This window comes from Dendrobates tinctorius, unplaced genomic scaffold (genome assembly GCF_039654945.1).
Source record: "Dendrobates tinctorius isolate UK_male_01 unplaced genomic scaffold, ASM3965494v1 ptg000060l, whole genome shotgun sequence".
NCBI lineage: Eukaryota > Metazoa > Chordata > Amphibia > Anura > Dendrobatidae > Dendrobates > Dendrobates tinctorius.
Genome location: NW_027361728.1, coordinates 83,022,264 through 83,048,692, shown reverse-complemented (window position 1 = coordinate 83,048,692; position 26,429 = coordinate 83,022,264). Strand labels below are relative to the sequence as shown.

The 26,429-nt window shown below is 42.5% G+C and overlaps 1 protein-coding gene across 1 annotated transcript in view; it reads left to right on the top strand.

Annotated features, from left to right (window-relative positions):
- Window positions 1-24,771, top strand: part of PCOLCE2 (procollagen C-endopeptidase enhancer 2) — a 172,165-nt gene extending 147,394 nt beyond the window's left edge. The window contains exons 7-9 of the mRNA XM_073579105.1: window positions 19,810-19,893; window positions 22,499-22,666; window positions 24,179-24,771. Coding sequence (XP_073435206.1) covers window positions 19,810-19,893; window positions 22,499-22,666; window positions 24,179-24,309 — 383 coding nt within the window. The 3' untranslated portion in view covers window positions 24,310-24,771. The remainder of the gene's footprint in view (window positions 1-19,809; window positions 19,894-22,498; window positions 22,667-24,178) is intronic.
- The last annotated feature ends 1,658 nt before the right edge of the window (window positions 24,772-26,429 follow it).

The window sequence follows — 26,429 nt, the reverse complement described above, 5'->3', positions numbered from 1 at the left end:
ATGTCCCCGAGACAAATTGGAACATTGCTGGGAGGAAGTCCCGTACCGAGTTAAGTGGCGAGTCAATTCCGAGGGCCCTGTATATGAAATCCAAAAGGGAAATTCCCACGCAGCAATGGCATAAAGTGAGACTAGGGACTTTTTTTTTTTTTAAGTGGCGGAGGAATACAGTGCGGAAGGATACCTACCTTCCGTCATTGGATTCCTGCAGCCCGTAGAGAACGGCAGCATCATCTGATGCTGCAGTTCTCTACCCAAGATCGTCGTGGGACACACTCGTGGACTGCTTCGGATCGTGGGTGAGTATTTTTGTGGTTTGTTATGTTAATATTTATTCCGGAAAGACAATGGCTTCGGGGAACAATGTGACAAGTATTGGTAAGTATGTTACTCTATGTTATATGTACTGTATGTCTATGTATGTATTGTATGAATGTATTGTATGCATGTAGTATATATGTAGTATGTATGTAGCATGTAGTATGTATGTAGCATGCATGTAGTATATATGTGTTATGTATGTGGTATGTATGTAGCATGCATGTAGCATGCATGTAGTATGTATGTAGTATATATGTAGTATGTATGTAGCATGTAGTATGTAGTATGTATGTAGTATGTATGTAGCATGCATGTAGTATGTATGTAGCATGTAGTATATATGTAGTATGTATGTAGTATATATGTGGTATGTATGTAGTATATATGTAGTATGTATGTAGTATATATGTGGTATGTATGTAGTATATATGTAGTATGTATGTAGCATGTAGTATGTATGTAGTATGTATGTAGCATGCATGTAGTATGTATGTAGCATGTAGTATATATGTAGTATGTATGTAGTATGTATGTAGCATGCATGCAGTATGTATGTAGCATGCATGTAGTATTTTTTTTTTTTTTTTTTTAACATTTAACACATTAGCCGGATGATGGGACTACTACTGTCCCATCATTGGCTAATGTGTCAATCACTGTCATGGTAGCAGGCATCGCCCGATGGGACTTGTAGTCCCATCGGACGATGCTTGCACAGACCCCCGGACATCAGCACAGCCCCCCGGCAGGCCGGCACAGCCCCCCGGCAGGCCGGTACAGACCCCCACAGGGTGCACAGACCACCGGCAGGCCGGCACAGCCCCCCGGCAGAGACCCCGGGCAGTCCACACAGCCCCCCGGCAGGCCGGCACAGCCCCCCGGCAGGCCGGCAGAGACCCCCGGAAGGCCCGAAATGACGGCGCATCATGATGCGCACACACCGCGCATCATGATGACGTCAGGCCGTCAATCAACTGAACTTCCGATTCCGATGCCGAATTCCGATATTGAAAAAATATCGGAAGTCGGTATCGGAATTCCGATACAGCAAGTATCGGCCGATACCCGATACTTGCGGTATCGGAATGCTCAACACTAATCAGGACAGTGGTGCAGCTCCCAGAAGTGAACTTTATTTTTAAGTTTTAGCTATTTACCGTATTTTTGCAAACGACCAAAGAACTTATTTATGACCACAGACAACTCATTATAAATGCTTGTAATATACAATATCATAGTTGCTGGTGTCATATCGTAAACCCCAAAACACACTAGTTCCACACACATTTTTGATTATGGAGGACAAGTTATCAACAGGAACCTACCAATAAAACACGTTTTCCATCACTGATAAGATCAACTTTGAATTTCTCTGTACATGAATCTGCAAAACAGGCTCATTCCCAGCTAATGCATCTATTCTTCACATTATTCCTTGCCTAGCGCCAACCCCATGTGCCTAATTGATATCTCCTCTATGCTGCTACATCTCCTTCAACTGGGGCTAGTAGTAGGCTGGGAAAAATGCAGAGAATTGGTGTCTTCGTCTGCTCACAATTTGTCTGCAACCTCTGTTACATGAAGATTCAGTTTTGATTTTCTCAATGATAGAATATCAGTTTGCAGCCATAAGTGTATGGTTAAACATGTTTTCACTTTAATTAGTTGATGAACTCCTGGCAGGTTCCTTATAATCATGCCGGACAATTTTGTCATCTATCATAATTTAAATACCAGTTCCAATTTCATGAAAAGCAGTTTACAAATTCGAGATTGTATTATACATCACTCAGTTTGGAAATTATCGGAAATTATATAGGAGCATTTAGCAAGGGGCAGCAAATTTGGTCATCTGGGGACCAATATTGTAATCCCTAATCCAAAACCGATGCATTTGGGTCGTCCACATCATCAACCAACTTTTGAAAAAACAAATATCATGTTTCTTAGGCTGATCCTACTGATCTTAAGTACATTCATGTGACATTTTATTGGGTTGTAAATGTAATGGGTCTTGAAGATGTCGGAATATTACACCCTGCTGACCTTTACCACTCTTGCTCCTGGTGTGCTTGTGATTTTCTATATTCTAAGAAACATAACATTTCTTACATTGCTTCAAGGAGTTATTTTAAGTTACCATACAACTGAGGTCTGTCTTGTTTCAATTGTCTGTAAGTTTTCTTTGGAGGTTTTGAGTGGCACTGGAAATTCTATGTTTAAGCACTATAAATAAAGTTGGCTGGGTCAGATGAATTAAAGACTTGTAATATCTGACGATTACCTCTGTTATTCTTACATTCCAGTGTGGCTGACCACATAGCAAACACATGGCAAGAAAATGTGGTGTGTAGCACTAGGACCAAACAGTGTCCATTACAGCAGTTATTGAAGGGATTGTCCATCATTGAAATATAATCAGTATGTAGGAAAAGACCAGTGTTCCACGTACCTAGTTTCAATATTTCCAGAAATTTTTGTCATTCCCTTACCTCACCATCTGCTCTACATGCTTCCTAACATAAAATTTCTATGCTTGCCTAGAATATATTTCCCGGTATTTTGCTTGAGGTGAACGAATCGATCCATAACAAATCAACTTTATTACAAATTTCCTAAAGATTTTGGATTCTGGAGAATACAACTTTTTTTAAGGATTGGCTTTGTATGAATCCAGCAAAATAGAAGCCAGATGACTGCCATTTATCTGGACTTTTTTGAGGTCCGGCATGGGGTTAGAATGATAAAATACATTATACAGACTTGTTTTAGGACCTCTGCTGCCTCACATTTCCTAGGCCACCATCACCGCAGCTTCCTGGTGGTCTTAGTTGGCCTTCGGTTCTTCCAGCACTTCATTTTTGTGGGTAAAGCCATTGATTGGCCTCCTGTATTCACATGGCAGCTTATGCATGCCATTATGTGTACTGTCTGAAACCAATTATTAACCTCAGTATCAAAGACCCACGTAGAAGACTGGTGAGTTCCGATTGCAGAGGCAGCGTAAGAGACGTGAGGGCTTAGGACGGCTGAGTATGATGTGTTTTACTATTCTAAACCACTTCGCCCTTCCGTTTGACATGTTTTGGGGTTTGGAAAGACCTCACAGCATAATAAACTTGTTTTCACAGGAATCAAGGCACTTTCAATTCAGACTAATTATATTTGGACTGAATAAAACGAATCTGCCCCAAATAAATGTCAGCAAATTCACTTATCTCTACTACTGAGCGAGCATGGCCACTAGCACAAGTATATAATCGGACTATCTAGATACTGGAACATATTTTGTAAATGATTAAAATTGAAAAATGTTTCTGCTGGGTATGGTCTAATAGATATAACATTTAATTGTGGGCTCACTTATTTTCTGCTTTGGACTATTGTTTCTCCAATCGTTTACTGATAGGAAGATGTCCTCCTGCCGGCTGCCGAGGTATGCAACATTCTGCTCTCAACTGTGGGAGAACTTTGCAGTTCACTATTCCAGCAGCTCCACCACACATGAAACCAAGCAATACACAATTTCTGTTGATAGTAATGAATGACTGTGGAATGCAAGGATTTACAAGGTCCTATAAAGTCAGTGTTTGGAGTCCATGTGCTATACATGAGTTCTATGTTTTCCACAGACTACACATTGATCCATCATCGTTATATGGAGCTATTCCATTTTTTTTCTGGAAAATTTCAGAGACATATTCTACAATAGATTAATTTTTGGGCTGAGCTAAACCATCTCAGTAAAGTCCTCAAAACCAAGGACAGCAGCAGATGCCATCCTTTTTTTTTTCACAGAGACACTTGGGGAGAACTCCACTTGGGCCCCCATTTGGGGGGTTGTGGCAACGGTAAAAAATATCTAAGGGAAATGGATGAAGGTGCCATCTATCAAAAAATGTGCTAATGGAAAAGGACATGCACATTTGAATAAAGCCTGTGAAAACCTGTTTCTGGCCACTCGATATTGTGACAAAAGAAACTCCCCTCTACTTACTCAGATTTCTGGGTATTTGAACACTTTTTATCTTCAGTATGAATGAATACAGCCTTAGATAATCTACATGTACTTTTTTAAGTAATATTTTTTTGGAGGGCGTTTTTTATACCCATAGCAGGGGCACAACTATAATGAGGTCAGGGGTTACAATAGCACCCGGTCCTGGAGCCTAGAGGGTCTCTTTAATAATAATTGGAGACACTGTCGGAGATTTAGCATTAGGACCGACAAGATTCAAGTTACGCACCACTGGCACAAAGCACATTTTCTACAGCTTCTTTGTGCCATGTCTACTATTTTGGTGCAGTTTGAATTTTTTTTTTACATCTGTTGTGTTCTTTGTATATCACAACGGTCACTAGATATCCCTAATAGCCAAATTTCACTCTATTTCAGCAGCAATATTTGCTGCTTTATTATTGTCTGATTATTCTCAGCATACAGTAAAACGTGTCACGCTGTATTTCCTTGTGGCTGGTGGAGTGATGTAATGGGGAAAGCATGGAAAACTGTGTTCGGAAGGAGGGTGAATTATACCCAATATATTGTCTGCCTCCTACATTCCTGGCTGCTAATGTTAAGTGACATTAACCCTTGCATTGTTAGATATTCCAACAGTTTATTGAAAAGTATACACAAGAGCCCAGTATAAAATGAACAGAAGGAAGACGCATTCCAATGTGTGTCTATTGTCTCTGGACTTCTAAAACTTTTTTTTTAAACACTTTGGAAGCCTTTGTAGGTGTTTTTTGTTAATTATTCTAATTTACTGAGATAATGACTTTTGGGTTTTCATCGGCTGTAAGCCATAATCATCAACATTGACAGAAATAGAGGCTTGAAATAGATCACTCTGTTTGTAATGACTCTATATAATATATGAGTTTCACTTTTTGTATTGAAGAACTGAAATAAATTAACTTTTTGATGATATTCTAATTTTGTGAGAAGCACCTGTATATAAAGTGATAAAAGGTGATTTATCCACAACTAGGCATCTGATATGAGACACACAGGTGGGACTTTTTTCAGCATTCTATACCCTATATGGCCATATTAATAGTTTAGGCCAGTTTCACATTTGCGGTTGAGTCCGCAGCGTTTGATGCGCATACATCTGTATGCATCCTGCGTACCTATCTTTAACATGGGGTACGCAGGGACATGTGTATATATGCGTTCGGGTGCGTTTGCGTACAGTTGCATCATTTTGCGGTATGCGGCGGGGCGCGGCGAAGGCATCATGCTGCAATTTTTGCAGCGTCAAATATCCGCAGTCAGACGTGTGTAAAAAAACACATTACTGACTATGGTAACAGAAGCATACGCAACGACATGCGTATGCTTTGCGTTTGCGTACGCAAGAATTTACATAAAAGACACACCCATTGGGCGTGGGTTGTGTAAATTCAAAATTCGCTGGGAAATAGCATTTGCCTATCGTCCGCAATCACAAACGCATGCGTGCATTTGCATGCATTTTTGCGGTTGCAGACGATATGCTGCGGACTCAACCGCAAATGTGAACCTAGCCTTAGATAGACCAAATACAGATTCCCTTTAATATGACAGCTGTTTTTTTTTACTCTTTGAGTATAGCGTTTCTCTTTATCTCAGCCTCAAAGAAAAGTCTTTGTATGCGTTTATCCTTTCACTCCCTGGTCAAGGCAATACTTTCTTCTTGAAAACTATAATAAAATCTATGAGATTTCTTTGTTAATTAACCTACAATCATTTCATCTGTAACAAATCTTAAACACTCTGCTTTCAAGACATTCAGGAAAGGAATAGAAGAAGGAACTATGAGAGCATTTACTAGGACTTGTATTTATTACTCTAGTTTGAAATAGAAGGGAGCTGGAATAAGATACATCAAATTAATTAGAAGTCACATGCCCACCCACAAAGTTGGCACATCTTTGGGCGGTGTATATGTCACAAACTACAATCTGTGCTGGATGTAAACTAGTATACACTTGTTCTATGATTAATACCAGTTTCAGGCATAAGTTATAGAAGGTCTGATGGGCAGTGCCCTTTCTTACTTAAGCCTATGTACTTTTAGAAAAGTGTCGAAAGTGATGTGAAAATCAATAAATATTTGTGCAAAACATGAATGTGCCAATATTTTAAAAATAAATTCTGCAAAACAACTTGTATAAATTGTTAATTTCCCTCCTGTATGACTCCAGGATGGCCTCCACCCACATTTAAAAAAAACGGATTACTTACCAATAATAATTTTTTATAGAGTCCATGACAGCACCCACTGAGAGAGGGGATCCGCCCCTAGGAACAGAAAACCTACAGAAATAATAGGGGTGGTCCCCCTAGCCCCCTCAGTTGGATTACAGAGAATGAGAGGAACCACTGAACAAGATTTAGTCAATTGCCATAGCTAGACATTTAATGAACCGAAACTTTTACACCCTCTACTATATATTTTTGTTATGGATTCCTTCCTACTCTGCAGAAGGGTATTAATCAGGTGATCAGAGAACCCTCTTAGTCTCAGTAACTGCCTCTCATGTTCCACGCCGTCAAGTGTAGACCCTTCACCTGAGGATGAAGATTGCTTCAGAGAGAGAGCAGGTCCGGATCTGATGGAAGGATCCATGGGTCAGGGATATGGACATGGCACTGAGTCATGAAAACCAAAGCATCTTGGGCCAAAATGGAGCGATGAGGATCACTCTTGCCCTCTCCTCCCTGATCTTCCTGATGACCAACGGGAGTACCACAATCGGGGGAAACGCATGTGCCAGATGGAAAGGCCACAGGGACTGGAGGGAGTTGACCATCTCTGGCTGGTCCACTCTGTTCAGAGAGGCAAACCTTTTGACTTGTCTGTTGGCTCTGGTAGTGAACAGGTCTATTTCCAGAAGCCCCCACAAGTCCACTTTCTGAAGATGCGATGACTGAGCGTCCATTCCCCCTGATGCAAGGTATGGTGACTGAGGAAGTCTGCTCTGAAATTGTCCACTCCCCTGATGTGAAAGGCTGATAGAGATAAGAGATGGGATTTGGCCAGCTCAAGGATTCTCTGCGCAGTAGACATCAGAGTCCTTGATCGTGTTCCGCCTTGTCCATTTAAATAAGTGATGGATGTGGCATTGGCTGACAGGACCCTCACATGAGACCCATGCAGTTGTGGGATAAATTCATGTATAGCATGACCGGTTGCTTTTAATTCTCTTAAATTAGAGGAGTCATTGGCTTCTTCTATGGACCACTGTCCCTGGACTAAGCTATAACCCAAATAAGCCCCCCCATCCAAAGGGACTAGCGTCAGTAGTAACCACCCTCGAGGGTGTCACCACCCATGGAACTCCATTAGAGAGATGATCTTGATCTAACCCCCATGACAGGGAGTTTACTACCTTTAATGACAGCGTTTTCTTGTCAGCCAGTCTACCCTGCAGCCGTTCCTTCTTGTCGAGGACCTTATGCTGCAGATGTCTAGTATGAAACTGGGCCCACTGAACCGCAGGAATGCAGGATGTAAAGGAGCTCAGGAGGAACATGGCCTCTCTAAGAGACATCTGAGGGTTATCTATTGCCAACCTCATTTTATGCATTATCGCCAACATCTTTACCTGCGGGAGAAGACATCTCTGACTTACAGAATCTAGATGCAGGCCCAGGAAGGACTGAAGAGTTACCGGGACAAGTCTGGACTTGACCCAGTTGATTATCCATCCTAAAGCCTGCAAGGGTGAAATTGCGTCAGCAAGTCGATCTTCATATTGGGAGGAAGCTTTCCCTACTACCAGGAAATCATCTAAGTATGGAACTATCAACGTGTCCTTCAACCGCACATAAGCCATCACCTCCAGCATCAACTTGGTGAAGACCCGAGGAGCGATAGATAGACCGAAAGGCATGATGACCGCCACTCTGAGATATCTCTTTAACCCAGCATGTATTGGCAGATGATAAGTCCAGAACCGCCATGAAGCATCTGGGAAATAAAAGTTTAATGGCCAATCTTATGGATTCCATCTTGAAGGTATGGGACTGTAGGAAGTTGTTTAACTTCTTTAGATTAATGATGGTTCCATAGGAGCCATCTGGCTTAAAAATCAGAAATAAAGAAGAATAAAATCCCATCCCCTTTTGTTCGCCGGGACCTCTACAAAAACATGTTTAGACAATAGATCCCTAATTTCCAACTCCAACGCCTCCTGTTGCGCAGGAGACTTTAGAGAAGTCAATATAAAGGAGTCCAGGGGAACTCGGCCATATTCTAATTTTAAGCCAGATGAAACGAGGCTTAGGGCCCAGGGATTAGATGTTATTTTTTCCCATTCCTGGTAGAATAATAACAACCTGCCACCCACCGGAGGGCCAGGACTAGAGCCCCCTTCACACATAGCGAGATTGCTAGCGATATCGCTAAAGCGTCACCGATTTTGTGACGCAACAGCAATATCGCTAGCGAGCTCGCTACATGTGACACTTACCTCCGACCCGGCTCCCCGCTGGATATCGCTGATCGCGCGAGATCGTCCTGGCCCATTTCTCGTCGTCGGCTTCCTGCTGGCGCCGACGAGCGACTCCATGGACGCGGGAGGAAGTCGTCACCCAGCTGCTGTCTGACAGGTAAGTAACGACCGCTGCTTCATCGCTGGTGAGATCTGCCTGTTTGGCAGCTCATTAGTGACCATTTAGCGATGCACCAGCGATCCTGATCGGGTCGTATCGTTTCAGGATCGCTGGTGCATCGCTAAATGTAACGGTACCCTAGCGGAACTTGTCTCCGCCCTTGGAGGAAGACCCACTAAAAAGGTCACCTTTCTGTTTGGTCTCTCTGTTGCCCCAGCGATCCTGGTTCCTATAGGTTCTCTTCCTACCAAACAGCTGTTTCCTGAAGTCCCTCCTGTAAGACAGGAGAAACTGGTTAGGGAACCCCTTCTTCCTTTCCCCTGCCTTGGTGAGGATATTATTATTATTATTATTATTATTATTATTAATATTTATTTATATAGCGCCATTGATTCCATGGTGCTGTACAAGAGAAGGGGTTACATACAAATTACAGATATCACTTACAGTAAACAAACTAACAATCACAGACTGATATAAAGGGGAGAGAGGACCCTGCCCTTTCGGGCTTACATTCTACAGGATGGTGGGGAAGGAGACAGTAGGTTGGGGGGTTGCAGCAGCTCCAGTGATGGTGAGGCGGTAGCTCCAGTAGTGGTGAGGGGGCAGCGGGGATCATTGCAGGCTGTAGGCTTTCCTGAAGAGATGGGTTATCAGGTTCCATCTGAAAGATCCGAGTGTGGTTGATAGCCGGACGTGTTGGGGCAAAGAATTCCAGAGGATGGGGTGTTGTGAGTTCATTTTCCGATCCACCAGTTGTGAATTCTCCTTCCAGGCTCCCTCTGGTGGTAACTGGAGGTAGTGAGGCTGATTTAATCAGTAGAGATCTGCCACCTGATAATGAGTATGACGATTGGACCTCAGGAATCTCAGACTGGATTTAAGACAGCCGACACCCTAGTCTGGTGCTGGTGATTCCTTCTGGCTTTTCAGGTCCTGGTTTTCAGCTCTGTTCCAGTCATTTCAAGCTAAGTTTTTCTGCTAATGTTCACACTTGATTTTGTTGGTCTATTCAGTTTTTTGTGTGGTCAGCCAGCCCCGGCTGGAGCTGTGCTGAATTTCCACTCTTATTTATCTGTATTTGCCAATTTGCTTTTTTGTCCCATATTAGATTGGCCTCTTTTTGCTCTGTCTCAGAATACTTCAGAGTGCTGATATAGTGGGAGAAGTCTAGTGACTTCAGGGTTAATTTTGCTATCAGAAGTGTTGGACATTATTTTTGTAGGGATTTTGGCACACTGCAGACAGTGTCTTTCCTTTCCTATCCTTTCTAGTTAGTTTGGGCCCCATCATTTGCTCAGCCTATTTTCCTGCCTGTGTTTGTGCTTTCATCTTGTTTCACCATCAATACATGTGTGGGGGCTGTCTTTCCTTTGGGGTCTGCTCTGGGGCAGTTAGTTTTCCCCTTTTCTTGCTTTAGGCTTATTTAGTCCTCCGGCTGTGATGAAGCGTCTAGGACCATCGTAGGTACGCTCCACGGCTGCTGCTAGTTGTTGTGGTTAGGATCAGGGATCTGCAATCTGCATAGTTATCAACCTCTCTGGTTTTCTGTGACTTAGCTTGTTTAGTCTTTTCCTCCTCGGTGACCCATCCATATCAATGGGGGCTATTCGGGAGAAGTCTTGGAGGCGGTTGGGTGAGGAGCGAATAAGTGTGGAGGAGAGAAGGAGGTCTTGGTTGGATCGGAGATTACGTGAGGGAAGATATTGGGAGATTAATTCAGAGATATATGGAGGAGACAGGTTATAGATGGCCTTGTAGGTCAGTATTAGTAATTTGAACTGGATACGCTGAGGGAATGGAAGCCAGTGAAGAGATTTGCAGAGGGGAGAAGCGGAGGAGTAGTGAGGAGAGAGCTGAATTAGTCGGGCAGCAGAGTTAAGGATGGACAGGAGAGGTGTGAGGGTGTTAGCAGGGAGGCCACAGAAAAGGATTTTGCAGTAGTCGAGATCGGAGATGATTAGGGCATGCACAAGCATTTTAGTAGACTGAGGGTTGAGGAAGGGACGGATTCTGGAAATAATTTTGAGCTGGAGGAGGTAGGAGGTGGAGAGAGCTTGGATGTGTGGTTTGAAGGACAGGGCAGAGTCAAGGGTTACTCCGAGGCAGCGGACCTCCGGTACGGGGGAAAGCATGATGTCGTCAATTGTTATAGATAGGTCAGGTAAGGAGGATCTGTGAAATGGGGGAAAGATGATCAGTTCAGATTTGTCCACATTCAGTTTGAGGAAGCGGGAGGAGAAGAAGAAGGATATGGCTGATAGACACTCCGGGATTCTGGACAGCAGAGAGGTGACGTCTGGGCCAGAGAGTTAGATCTGAGTGTCATCGGCATAAAGATGGTACTGATATCCGTGGGACTTTATGAGTTGCCCCTGGCCAAGTGTATAGATTGAGAAGAGTAGGGGTCCTAGAACAGAGCCTTGGGGGACTCCAACAGAGAGAGGGTGGGATGAGGAGGTAGTGTGGGAGATGCTGAATGTGCGGTTGGAGTGATATGAGGAGATCCAGGATAGGGCAAGGTCTTTGATGCCAAAGGAAGAGAGGATCTGTAGTAGGAGGCAGTGGTCAACTGTGTCGAAGGCAGAGGACAGGTCTAGAAGGAGGAGTATAGAGTATTGTCCGTTCGCTTTGGCTGTAAGTAGGTCGTTAGTAATTTTGGTCAGGGCTGTCTCAGTGGAGTGATGGGGGCGGAAACCAGATTGTAGATTGTCAAAGAGCAGGTTAGATGAGAGATGGGAGGAAAGTTCAGCGTGGACGTGCTACTCCAGGAGTTTGGAAGCGAATGGGAGCAGCGATATTGGGCGATAGCTGGACATAGCGGTTGGGTCGAGGGTTGGCTTTTTGAGGATAGGCGTGATTGTAGCATGTTTGAAAGCAGAAGGGATGGTACCGGAAGTTAGTGATAGGTTGAAGAGGTGGGTTAAAGATGGGATAAGAATGGTGGCGAGGTTGGGGAGGAGGTGGGATGGGATGGGGTCAAGTGCACAAGTGGTGAGGTGTGATTTGGAGAGAAGATGAGCAAGCTCCCCTTCAGTGATGTTGGATAAGGAGGGTATGGGGTTTGGGCATTGGTCTGGTAGGCAAAGGGGTTGTGGTGGTTGAATAATAAAGACTTGCCGTGTTTGGTCTATCTTGTTTTTGAAGTGCATGGCGAAGTTCTCAGCAAAGTTAAGGGAAGTTGGAGGGGGCAGTGGTGGGCGGAGGATGGAGTTAAAAGTATTGAACAACTGTTTGGGGTTGTGGGATAAGGAAGATACAAGGGACGTAAAGTAGGCCTGTTTAGCAGAGGTGAGAGCTGGTTTGAATGCGAGTGTTGCTTGTTTGAGTGCAGTGAAGTCATCTTGGGAATGCGTTTTCTTCCAGCGCCTTTCAGCAATTCTGTATGCTTGCCGAAGATTTTTAGTGATGTTATTGTGCCAGGGTTGTCTATTGATTCGTCGAACTTTGTCATGCATGACAGGGGCGACCGAGTTGATGGCTGATGCAAGAGTGGCATTGTAGAAACTAGTGGCATTGTCTGTGTTGTGCAGTGAAGATATGGAGGACAGTGGTAGGATAGAGTCGGAGAGCATGCGAGTGTCTAGATGTGCAAGGTTTCTGCGGGGGTGCGCGTGTTGCTGGACATGGGTGACAGGTGAGGAGGACAGGGATGAGAAAGTGAGTAGATAGTAGTCAGATAGAGGGAGAGGGGAGGTTGTGAAGTTAGAAAGAGAGCAGAGGCGGGTGAAGACCAGGTCTAATATGTGTCCGTCTGTGTGGGTGGCTGAGGAGGACCACTGAGTAAGTCCAAAGGAAGAAGTGAGCGGCAGAAGTTTTGCGGCTGCTGACTGGTGGGTGTCAATGGGGATGTTGAAGTCACCCATGATGATGGTGGGAATGTCAGCAGAGAGAAAGTGGAGGAGCCAGGTGGAGAATTGGTCAATAAAAGCAGTGGTGGGACCTGGAGGTCGGTATATGACAGCCACTTGGAGTTTGGAGGGAGAGTAGATGCGGACAGAGTGGACTTCAAAAGAGGGGAGGATAAGGGAGGGTAGAGGTGGGATTGGGTTGAAGGTGTAGTTGGAAGAAAGGAGAAGGCCCACTCCTCCACCATGTCTGTTGCCAGGGCGAGGAGTGTGGGTGAAGTGGAGGCCGCCATAGCATAGCGCAGCAGGGGAGGCGGTGTCGGAGAGAGTCAGCCATGTTTCAGTGAGGCCAAGGAAGGAAAAATTGCGAGAGGTAAGGAGGTCGTGAATCACATGGAGTTTATTGCAGACAGAGCGGGAATTCCAGGGTGATACAGAGAGGGAGCAGGGTGGTGGACGTCAAAGGCACGGATTTGAGGGTGGAAAGATTTCGGGTGTTTTTTTTTGGATTGGGAGTGATAGAAGGGGGTAATAATGGGAGGTGTGAGCTGTGGGGGTCCAGGATTGGGAGACACGTCGCCAGCACTGAGGAGAAGCAGGGAGAGGCAGAGCAGGTGGGAGGAGGAGAGTGGGAGATGTGTTTTGTGTGTTATTAGGAGCGATCTGAAGTTGAGGAGCAGGTCAGCGGAGGCGGTCAGCTGGGGGGGCAAGAGGAAAGGAGAGATTATTACTTGGTTTGAGGGTGCTGGGGTCTGTGGATAGCGATGGAGAGTCAGGAGTAATGGAGGCAAAACCATTAGACCATATTTCAGCATAGTAAGAGTAAGTGTGGCGCTGACAGAAAGAAATGTGGCATTTTAAATAGAGTCTTGGCGTACCTTCTGGTCACTTCTGGCTCATTTCTGGCATATTTCAATATTTATCCTTATAATGGCATCCTTGCAATGGCAGACCAGGGTCTAGGCAGAATTTATAACAGCTCAAATGCACATCAAACAGGCCCAGGTGTGATCAGGAGGGAGGAGCAGCAGGAAGAATGGTTACACACACAGGAGGGGATTAATTAGAAGTCAGGAAGGAAGAGAGAATAAAAAAAAAAAAAAAAAAAACCAGGAGGGCAGATATATCATTGATAGCAGATAGATACAGGAGTGAATGGGGTTCAGGAGAGATGGGAGCTGAAGGGATTGCAGCCAGGGGACATACCTGAGGATGAAGCAGATCAATTGCCAGATTGATACCAATAGTGAAGCATAGTGACAACAACAATGAAGCATCTCTAGCAGGGAGTTATTCGTCTGGCATATTTCAATATTTATCCTTGCCATTATATCATCAAGCACCTTGCCGAACAGGTACTCACCCTGGCATGGAATCGCGCAAAGCTTTGATTTAGCTTGTGCATCCCCTTTCCAGCCCTTTAGCCACAAGGCACAACGTGCATCGTTATCCAGTCCCGCTGATCTGGCTGCCAGGCGTAAGGAGTCTGATGAGCATATGCCAAATAAACCATAGCTCCCCTGATCAGAGGGATAGAGGACAGCAACTTGTCCCTCAAGACCCCCTTCTTTATCTGCTCCTCCAATTGATCCACCCAGACCATCATCGATCTTGCCGTACAAGTGCCTGAGATACCTGGTTTGAAAGCCCCCGTACAAGACTCCCATGATATCTTGAGTGTGTCAGTTTTACAATCCAAGGGGTCAGCCAGAGTCTTCTACCAGCAGGGTGGAGCGCTTTGAGGTTGAAGCTACTGCGGCGTCCACTTTAGGCACCTTAGACCAAGTCGTTAAGTCCTCATCATCAAAGGGGTATCTCCTCTTTGAGGTTGAAGGAAGGAAACCTCGCTGTCCTTGCTTCTCCCACTCCTTCAACGTCCTTCACTGCAGCTATCACCGGAAATGTTCGCCTCTTCCTCTGTGAGAGCCCAGTGAACATAATCTCCTGTGTGGTTCTTGCCTCCTTAGCGTCCGTTATCCCCATGGCCCCCCGAACTAATTTTACCAGATTATCGATACTTTCAATGGGGAAACAGGAACGTCCCTCTTCATCAGACAATGATGATGCCTGAGAGGAATCAGCAGATTTAACCCCGTCACTGTCAGAAGAGGAGCGGGGAAATGGGGGAAGCACCCCTTACACTGGACTTATGTTTCCCAGCCTTATCCAAGGCCCTGAGTAATTGGAACTCCTATCTAATCATAAGTCTTATATCATTCGCTAAGACGGACGATTCTTCCTCCAGAGTCTGGCTGATGCAAGTTTGACAAAGCCTTCTCGGGTAGTTATCAGGAAGGGGCTGTGAGCACAAAGCACATTCCCTATTCTTAGACTTGAAAGTCTTTTTAACCTGAAGGGGTACACAGAAAGAAGGGGCAATCAGCTTAATAGGTAGAGCCCTGTAACACTCACCCAGTGAAGCTTGTCAGCACAGTACTGGTTCTGGAGGCAGAGGCACAACCTGAGATGTGGATTGCTTAAACTTCTTGTCCCTTCCACTCTTTTCTGTGAAGTCCCTCTCCCGGGAGCGTCCACTACTGCTCTTTCTGTTGTGCGCCTGCACATCCAGCTCCTGTGGGTGCATAACGGAGTCTCCTGGGGAGAACAGCATGGCACACTGGCAGGCCCCATGTCGCCACCTTTATACCACATGCCACTGCCCCCCCACTACATCCGGGGCAGGAGCACCTACCCGGCCACTGCGCAAGTGCGGCCCAGCTTTCTCCTTCCCGGCACCGCCACACAGACATCGGGTCTAATGGAGGAGCCGGGCGGCCGATGCCCGCACCCCGTTCCCCCTGGATGAGTGTCAGCCCGTCCTGCCTCACCACGCTCCCCCGTGAGCCAGGGCGGCCTCATCTGGACCCTGACCTAACGCCATCCATCTCCAGACAAGGGGGGAGCTGACCAGCAGGATTTCCCCGACGCTGCTTCTGGTGCTGCAACCCCTGCCGTTCCCTCAGACACCGCACAGGTGGCCTACACAGCCCAGGTATCCTCTTCTTCCCGCAGGTTCTCGTAGGAACAGGAAACCAACTGAGGGTGTGAGGGGGACCGCCCCTTTTATTTCTGTAGGTTTCCTGTTCCTAGGGGTGGATCCCCTCTCTCAGTGAGTGCTGTCGTGGTGAAGAGAAAGAAAAAAAAATAGAAGCATAATTTTGAAGAAAGAACAAAACCCAATATTCCTTTATCATTAGTTTATTAATTAAACCACATAGTTGTTATAAAACCTTTGCCATAGATAATATTATCTTAACTCATGTAACTATCATGAAAAAACCTAGGTCAGGGATCATCTATAGGGTGGACGTAGTGTGGACTTTTTGTATGGTGTATGTCACTGTATGTTATTTGTCCATATTTTGGATTCATTAATAAAGGTATACATTTTTATCAGTCTTTAATGAGGCTTTTTCATGATAGCTATTTTCAATAGAACCTCATGTAAATTAGCATTTTTTCAGTTTTTTTAACTCATGTAGAAAACATTTTCTTTCTAAGCTACAGTGGCATATAAAAGTTTGGACACCCTGGTCAAAATGACTGTTATTGTGAACAAATGAAATGATCTCTAAAAGGCCTAAAGTTAAAGATAATACATTTACTTTGTATTGTAGGCTATATATTTATTTATTTTTTCAACTTTTAAATTTTAAAAGTTACAAAAAGGAGAGTTGGAAGATGCAAAAGTTTGGGCATCCTGCATTGTTAGTAGCTAGTAGCACCCCCTTTTGAAAGTATCAGAACTTGTAAACTCTTTTTGCAGCCAGCCAAGATTCTTTCAATTCGTCTTTAATGAATTTTCATCCATTCTTCCTTGGAAAATTCTTCCAGATCTGTGAGATTCCTGGGTCGTCTTGCATGCACTGCTATTTTGAGGTCTAGCCACAGATTTTTAATGATGTTTAGATCAGGGGACTGTGAGGGCCATTGTAAAACCTTGAACTTGCACCAAATTCATTCTCACCTCTACCCATCAAATGTTTCACGTGGCATTGGCTGAAACACAACCCCAAGCATAATTGATCAACCCACATGCTTAATGGTTGGCAGAATGTTCTTTTCCTGAAATTCTGTTCCCTTTTTCTCCACACATACAGTGGGGAAAAAAAGTATTTAGTCAGTCAGCAATAGTGCAAGTTCCACCACTTAAAAAGATGAGAGGCATCTGTAATTTACATCATAGGTAGACCTCAACTATGGGAGACAAACTGAGAAAAAAAAATCCAGAAAATCACATTGTCTGTTTTTTTTCATTTTATTTGCATATTATGGTGGAAAATAACTGTAACTTCTTCTTTAAGAGTCTCCTCTTTCCTCCACTCATTACCTGTAGTAATGGCACCTGTTTAAACTTGTTATCAGTATAAAAAGACACCTGTGCACACCCTCAAACAGTCTGACTCCAAACTCCACTATGGTGAAGACCAAAGAGCTGTCAAAGGACACCAGAAACAAAATTGTAGCCCTGCACCAGGCTGGGAAGACTGAATCTGCAATAGCCAACCAGCTTGGAGTGAAGAAATCAACTGTGGGAGCAATAATTAGAAAATGGAAGACATACAAGACCACTGATAATCTCCCTCGATCTGGTGCTCCACGCAAAATCCCACCCCGTGGGGTCAGAATGATCACAAGAACGGTGAGCAAAAATCCCAGAACCATGCGGGGGGACCTAGTGAATGAACTGCAGAGAGCTGGGACCAATGTAACAAGGCCTACCATAAGTAACACACTACGCCACCATGGACTCAGATCCTGCAGTGCCAGACGTGTCCCACTGCTTAAGCCTGTACATGTCCGGGCCCGTCTGAAGTTTGCTAGAGAGCATTTGGATGATCCAGAGGAGTTTTGGGAGAATGTCCTATAGTCTGATGAAACCAAACTGGAACTGTTTGGTAGAAACACAACTTGTCGTGTTTGGAGGAAAAAGAATACTGAGTTGCATCCATCAAACACCATACCTACTGTAAAGCATGGTGGTGGAAACATCATGCTTTGGGGCTGTTTCTCTGCAAAGGGGCCAGGACGACTGATCCGGGTACATGAAAGAATGAATGGGGCCATGTATCGTGAGATTTTGAGTGCAAATCTCCTTCCATCAGCAAGGGCATTGAAGATGAAACGTGGCTGGGTCTTTCAACATGACAATGATCCAAAGCACACCGCCAGGGCAACAAAGGAGTGGCTTCGTAAGAAGCATTTCAAGGTCCTGGAGTGGCCTAGCCAGTCTCCAGATCTCAACCCTATAGAAAACCTTTGGAGGGAGTTGAAAGTCCGTGTTGCCAAGCGAAAAGCCAAAAACATCACTGCTCTAGAGGAGATCTGCATGGAGGAATGGGCCAACATACCAACAACAGTGTGTGGCAACCTTGTGAAGACTTACAGAAAACGTTTGACCTCTGTCATTGCCAACAAAGGATATATCACAAAGTATTGAGATGAAATTTTGTTTCTGACCAAATACTTATTTTCCACCATAATATGCAAATAAAATGAAAAAAAAAACAGACAATGTGATTTTCTGGATTTTTTTTTCTCAGTTTGTCTCCCATAGTTGAGGTCTACCTATAACCAATAAGTTTTATTTTAATCTCATCGGTCCACAAGACTTGTTTCTAAAATGCATCAGTCTTGTTTAGATGTTCTTTTGCATCCTTCTGACATTGAATTTTATGGAGCAGACCCAAGAGAGGTTTTCTTATGATGACTCTTCCATGAAGGCCATATTTGTGCAGGTGTCTCAGAATAGTAGGACAATGTCCCACAACTCCAGAGTCTGCTAAATCTTTATGAAGGTCTTTTGCATTCAAGCTGGGGTTCTGATTTGCCTCCCTAGCAATCATACGAGCAGCTCTCACTGAAATTTTGTTTGGTCTTCCAGACCTTATCTTGACCTCCACTGTTCCTGGTAACTGCCATTTCTTAATTACTTTTCGAAATGAGGAAAGGGCAACCTGAAAAAGCTTTACTATATTATCACCTTCTATTGCCTTGTGGGCTTCCACCATTTTCATTTTTAGAGTGCTAGCCAGCTGCTTAGAAAAACACATGGTTGCTGATTTTTTACACAATGTTAGCGGAGGTTGGGTTTTTATAAGCCTGGGAAATTTACATCACCTGGCCTTTCCTAACGATGACAGTGAACAAGCCATAACTCTAACAGGCTAATTAAGGTCTGAAACCTTGGTTAAATTAATCTGGACACACAAATCTCCAAAAGTGCTCAAACTTTTACATCAACCCATTTTCCTTTTTGTAATTATTAAAATGTAAAAAATGACAATTTTTTTTTGCCTAAGTATAAAGGAAATGTGTCATCCTTAAGTTTAGGCTTTTTAGAGGTAGTTTTGTCTTCAACTCGTAAAATAACAATAGTTTTGATGAAGGGTGGTCAAACTTTTACACACCACTGTACATAGGGCGTTACTTACATAATTATGATAGTCTGTCAAAAATAGGAAATCAGTGGAAAGGCCCCTACAATACAAAAAGAGCATGCTAGTATGAGCAGTGTTGATACCATGGATTATGGATAAATCTGGTATTTAGGGGGAACCTCCTGTACATTATTATTTTTATTTAATCTCCTTTTCTCTTCATTCCTTCCAAAAATGAGAACCAGAAGGAAAAAATGAGATTTGTGTTGTAGGAGAGAGACAAAGCAGAAAATTATCGTTACCGAAATAATTCTTAACTCCCTTTGCTCCTATTTTGTTGTTTTCTGTTGTTTTGTTTTTTTTGTTTTGCTGGATCATTAGTCATAAAAATAAATTATTAGAGCAATTGTCAAAATAATCCTTAAATAACAAGTCTACATAATTGGTCGGTTAAAAAATGCTTATAGTCCCACAATACAGTATCCAATAGAACATACTATGATTTATTTTCTGGTGGAATTGAATGAAAACCAACAAGAAGAAAAGCTGTATGTGATTCTGTATTATACTGGAGACATACTAATCGTTTGTAAACCTATTATTCCATTGTCTACTTTAATCATGATACTCATGTCTTTCCTTGTTTTTGTCTTAGATCTAAAACCAACAGTTGCGTTGTGCCAGCAAAAATGTAAAAGAAGCGGGACCCCGGAGAGCAATTACTGCTCTAGTAACTTCGGTATGGGAAAATTGCCAACTCTTATTTCTTAATCATTCACAACTGGCATTTTAATACCAACCAACTGGTAGAAAACCCTCGTGAGTCAGCTCTTTGCTTGGCCGGTGTCTTATGTTACTGTCTACATCTCAAAGGATTCCTTCAGACATTCCGAAAACTGTAAACATCTGTCCTAGCAAACAGCGTAAACACAAATGGCCAGACAGACGTGAACTGTTACTATATAAAGGTCTTTATTCAGACATCTTGTTCCTACATGTTGTATTTCTGGAACATGGTGTGTATTTTTGGCCCACAAGGACAAGTTTGTCACTTTGGTATCAAACCTTCTTAAATGTTCAATTTTATCTTTAATCCTAAAGCAATGGAGAATACGAGAATATTTCAAACTGAAAGAGAGAAGATGAGAAACAACAATTTATAAACCAGAAATGCAATCAAAATGTCAGACTTTATTACAAGATGTTAGACTTTAAGTATTTAGTTCGGCTGGTAAATCCCAGGCTGTTATCCTTTCCTTTCATTTCAAAAGCAAAATGCACAATTCTGAAGATTTTGTGCTTCATGGAGATCTAGCATGCGATAAATCACGTCTGACAATGACGGAAAGATGAATTCTTGCACAAACTGCTGAATTTCAAAACAGATATTTGTATATGAATCAAGAAAAAAAGATTGAAATAATGTGATGTGAAAAGAGTGACGCAAAGTATTTCTAAATTTACTTAAAGGAGGACTCCAACGTTTACTTTTAATTGCACCCTCTGTTACTAATCATTAGTTGGTGTGTGGAATGTGCATTAAAATTCCTACCCGTCACTGCCTTCTGCCATTTCCAACATCGCAAGCGTCCTGTCCTACATTATGTGACTGCAGTTGTGTCTGGCCAGCTTGCACAGTGTCTTCTGTGTGGATCGGAGGTCACAGTCTCAAAGTAAGTCAATGAAACTCTTAACAAAGTTATGAGACCCAAGTCACAACTGTGGTCACGTGAGATAGGAGGAGATCGGAGCAATGTTGGAAATGTCAAAAGACAACAATGGGTAATACACTCACTATAAAAAAATATTCAGAATTAAGAGTCCTCAGTGGTTGATACCTTTTAATGGCTAACTGAAAAGATGGTAACACATTGCAAGCTTTCGAGACTACTCAGGTCTCTTCTTCAGGCATTGACTAATACAAAATCTGAAGAGTCACATATTTATGCACAATAAAACACAGAAAAAATGCAATAGATAAGACAAGTGACGTGAAGCAGAACTATCAATATGGGAGAGGGAGAAACATAAATATTGGACCAGTACATAGATAAGGAGTCCGTATGTTTTATAGTCCTCTGATTGGGGTCCCCTATCTACTGGCTAACACGGTACAAAGATATACATCTTTCCTGTATAAAAAAATACTTATTTAACTATTGGGTGGGAACATTTTCAAAAGGATTATACAGCCATTCTGTCATAATGATAAAAATAAGAATGCCAGCCTCATCAGGACTTAGAGAGCTGTCTAATAATGTATACAGTTTGTACTGTGAAATTTGCAGACTAAATCTTCTCTACTCCTCAACCTTGAATGTTGATTGCAATTATCCAAACATCTATTTCCCACAAGTTGCATAGAACTGAACATGGACAAAGATGTGGGACATTGTAGAAAGATAATTCATTTTAATTATATTATACAATCCTCCATTTTACATACTAGAAGGATCTAAACATGTTAATACTGCTTGGCTTATTATCTTAGTCAATGATACTATACCAGAGGACCAACAGTAGATTTTTCTTATTATATAGATTGATGGGAAGTGTATTGATGTTCGTCATTGACACCTTTCCTAGCAGTAACAGAAACATATTCTTTATTTTATTAGAACACAAAAAATGATGTTTTAGAATATTAAAGCCATTGACTTACTCAACTAAATAGGTCTTTATAAAATAGGGCCAATTTAATCCAATAAGACATGGTTGGGCCCCTTGTTTTAAGAACAGAGTATAGTGCCTGGACCCAATGTGATTCTACTCACTACTTACAGACAAGCAATGAGGTGGGGAATTCAGGGAGCCTGAGGTCAAAAGCAAGGAGAGTACATCATAAACAGAGGGATGAGGTCACAGTCCGGGGTCAGAATTCCAAAAAAGAGGCAGATCAAGACAAAGGGGCTAGGTAAACGGATGGTCAAAGGCAATTCCAAGGTCAGTCAACAAATATCAAAATACTACAACTCAAAGCACAGGAAAAACACACACCAAACTGAGCAGATCTATAACAGGCAGAGATAATAGGCAGACAGTCAACTAAATACCCTGGGAATCATTACGAACAGGAGACACCTATAGGAAACCCAGTGTGACGTGGACCTGATTGGGCAACTTGACTGTCACTCACCACACTGAGAGCTCAGTATGCCAAAGCCTCAGATTGGATGACTGAGCTGCCACTCACAGGAGGAATCGTGACACACAAAGTGTTTATTTGTAAAAACTGGAGAACCTGTAATTGTGACTTTTTTTTCTATTAGATTTCTTATTGAATACTTCATATTGCTTTGAATGAAGATGCATCACTTGTATAATAGACAATCATTCTTTTAAAGTGATTACAGGCACAGTCATAACAACAGTGAGCCGAGGAGGAAGTGTGTACGCCACTGTGTCTATTATCAATGTGTATAAAGAGGGAACACTCGCCATCCAGCAAGCTGGCAAGTCCATGAGTGCCAAGGTTATCGTGGTCTGTAAACAGTGCCCAATGATTAGAAGAGGTAAGTCAGTATTCAGGGATGACATTAATATGTAATATTATGGGGGAAAATTGTCATTCAGTCTGATTTAAATGAAGAATGATCTAAATCTGATGAGATAATAATTTTCAAAGAGTTGACTCCCAGCACCCCGGCAATAAACAGTATGAGACTGAGGCAAGTCAGGTGTTCTTTAATACATGCAAAAGGTCAGTTCACAAGAGCATTTATTATTTTCCATCAGACAAAGCTGTTGGACCAACTTTAAGTCATTGGGCGAAGCATGAGATCATAATGGTTCTGTCATGAGTCCTCTAAAGAAACAAACGTCATGACACCATTCTGGACAGAGCTTAATTCATGTATACTTTATGTCAGCGTTAATACAGCCTATAAATGTAACCTCTAAAACGTTACTATTGAAGGGATAGTTCAGTGATATCAAAATATCTTTTCTTGTCCAATTGTAAATAATAACTTACAGTACTATGATGATACAGTTTTGAACAACCCATTTCTGACCCCCTTTGGTGGACCTGCAACCTTCACGTTGTTCTGTAAAAAGCTTCCTACTGCTCCATGTTTCGTAACAAGTATGAATGGGCTGTCAGTCTGTCTCAATTCATTAGTTAAGCCAACCCCCTTCTCTATCAATTCATCATCAATGATGGGGAAGTGGGATGGATTCTCTACTTTGTTCTTTTTTAATTCAGTGTGTTTTTCACCACTTCAAGTCCGCACTAAACATATAGAGTATCCGTTTTGCTTGCAGTGCTCCATTAAAGTTAAATGGTTGATGCTATATTTACAGAATATGGCATACATTTCCGATAGATGTGTCTTCCTTTAATGGGTGCCTTTTATTTGCCTTTTTATTTAATGCTTACAAAATGATTGGAGAGAGTCACAACTGTGTATAGTCATCAATCCATTCTCATGCGGCATGTTCTTGAGAGAAATGCCCTTGTTATGCCATGAATTTTCCAAATGTGGCAACCTTTTTTAGCTTAGGGCTACATGTCACCTGACACCAAAATCGCAGTGCCACATTGCGACATCGCATCTAATGCTTTTCTATAGTTTTCCACTGCCACCTGGGACCTCCTGCAACTAGCTGCAATTATTTCCAAATGTATTGTATTTTCTGTCACTTGTCACAAATTGCACACGACTCACTTGCCATAGCTTTGAATGTAAGTCACCTGCGACTGTGACTTGCGTGCAACTTGTCTACGACCTGGCCATTTATTTTTACAGCAAAGTCACAGTTCTAAAATAGTTGTGTGAAATTAAGTTGCAGACAAAGTTTCAAATATGTTTTTGGTCGCACTAATTGTCTGGAAATTGCTGTTACGTAACACCTTTTGCTTGTCTAGCCTAAAGGGTGCAGGCTTTGAAAAAAACATGTTACGTGTTTACTCATGTTGTGATGTCAATGTGCATAAGAACCTTTTTTTGAAGGTCCATGAAAGCCAAAAATCTGCTCAACATGTAACGAGTTTATATCTCAGCTTGTTTTTCTCCTTCCTACAGGTTTGAATTATATCATCATGGGTCAAGTCGATGAAGAGGGTCGAGCAAAAATCTTCCCAAGCAACTTTGTCATGAGTTTTAAAACAAAGAACCAGAAAATGTTGAACTCATTGAAAAACAAGAGATGTTAGGTCTTTTTTTTGTGACTGTGCATCTCCTGATTAAATACAGTAGGAAGATAATATGAGTTTAGAAATTCTGTAATTTAGTCAGTCTTCAACATCTTTTGGCAGTGCTCATACTTTCACTGCTAGACTGGGACTGGGCATGCCATCATAAATCATCTTAACTCCTTGCACCTTCGGTCAGGGTAGCTCAAAAATATAAGCTTCTCCCATTGAGATTCCATTGAAGTATAAATTGAACTGTTCTAGGTTCTGACTACTTTTATCTGTTTTATTTATACATTTCTGAAAATGATGAAAAGTATATTTTTAGGAGTTAAACGTTTGGTGAAGTAACATATGAAAAAAATTCAAGTGCAATATTTATATTTTTTGGTCTTTTTTATTTTCAAATAATTTTTTTCAGTGTAATAAATATTTTGACGCTTTTTTTGTGTTTTATGCTTAATAAAATCTATCCACTAATTATTTTATAGTCTACTTACTCTATATATGTTATAGAAGTAAACATTGGGTTAAATACATTTACAGCGTGACCACATCCAGCTGCTCAAATCAAGTCTATAGTTAACCATCTCTGTTCTGTGATCTGTGGTTTTGCTTCTTCATGGACTTTTAAGAGGTCATCTGGACTATTTAATTTTTTTGACGTGGAGCTGGGAACTTACAAGCAGGTAGTTGCTAACTACTTGCCTGTTCTGCCTGGCGCCGGCTCAGAGCCAATACAGACCGCTCCTGATGGCGATTCTGCTGCTTCAGTTGCTCTCACATCCACAGAGCAGCTGATCCTCTTTCAGGCTGATCTGTTTACAGGGACTGACTCCCAACGTCATGCTGATTGACAGCCGTCTCCCTGCAGTCTGGCAGCGGGGAACCAGCCATCAATCTGCATGACATCAGCAGTAATGCTCTGTCAACAGAGCAGAACGGAAAAGAAGCCACTGCTTTCTCAAGATGACGTCAATGAAAGCCACAGAATTGCTGGCAGGAGCTGTCTGTGACCGGACTGAGGTAGCAACTACCTGCAAGTTCTTAGACCCATGAGAAAAAAATTTAAAAAGTCCCAGTTAACACCTTTACTTATGTCAACTAGACACGCTCTTGAAGGTTTCTATTCCCCACAATCCATTGCTTGAGTAATAAGTTAGCTTAGATTCCATTAGTATGCAAAGGTGCTCTTCTGATATCCTCTTGAAGACTTGACTTGTTTCTGACCTTGTACTTCTATCTGCCACCTCCCCTGACCTTTTTCCTTACTATTAACTCCATCTCATGGTTTGGTACAGTGAAATAGAGAATCTATACCAGAGGCAGTGACCGCTTTCTTTAGAAACCCAGATGATCCACTACACAAGTAGGCTGTCCCCTTATGAGACATCTATATCTATCAGAAGTTTTAATTGAAAAAACTGAGACTATTGATTTAACAGATTAAAGAAGTCAACATGTTGTTTAGTTGAGGCATTGAGAACATGGTTGGTTATGCAAAGTCTTTGACATTTTGTGTCATTTTCTCTGCAGTGTATGTAGATATTTTGATCATAGTGTAATAGAGCTATGACTTTATCAAATATATTCTCATCGGCTTTCTTCTAATGATTAATTGAATGTGACAGAAGCCTTAATTAATTGTGTGAGTAATTAGCTGTAGCATGGAAAAAATGGTTACATAAACTAATGACTAACAAGCAGCAATAGTGTGTAGCGTGGGATGTGATAGGTAAACCTGCCTGTCTTCTCCTCGAATAGATGTAAACTATATTTCAGTCTGTTTATTTCAGGCCTGGAGAAAAATCAAATGATTCAACCTGAATTGTTGTGTTGGCCATAACTTACATGTTTTCTGATCCATCATATGTTATGCATGCAGGTGGAGCATGTGGTTCGTTAACCCACTGTGCCACGGACCTGACTTACCCTGGAGGAACATGACTAAGCAGCTACCTTGTGTGGCAGGTAGCTTCCAGGTGCCTCTCTGGACATCACCCAGCAGTGGCAGCTGACCCCAAGGATCTAAGCCGTTAGTCCAATCTCCTGGACAGGGCAGGGCATCCACAGGAACTAGTTCAGACTGTGTAGACAGGGTTGCCACTTGGGAAAGGTTCAGACTGTGCCAACAGTACGGC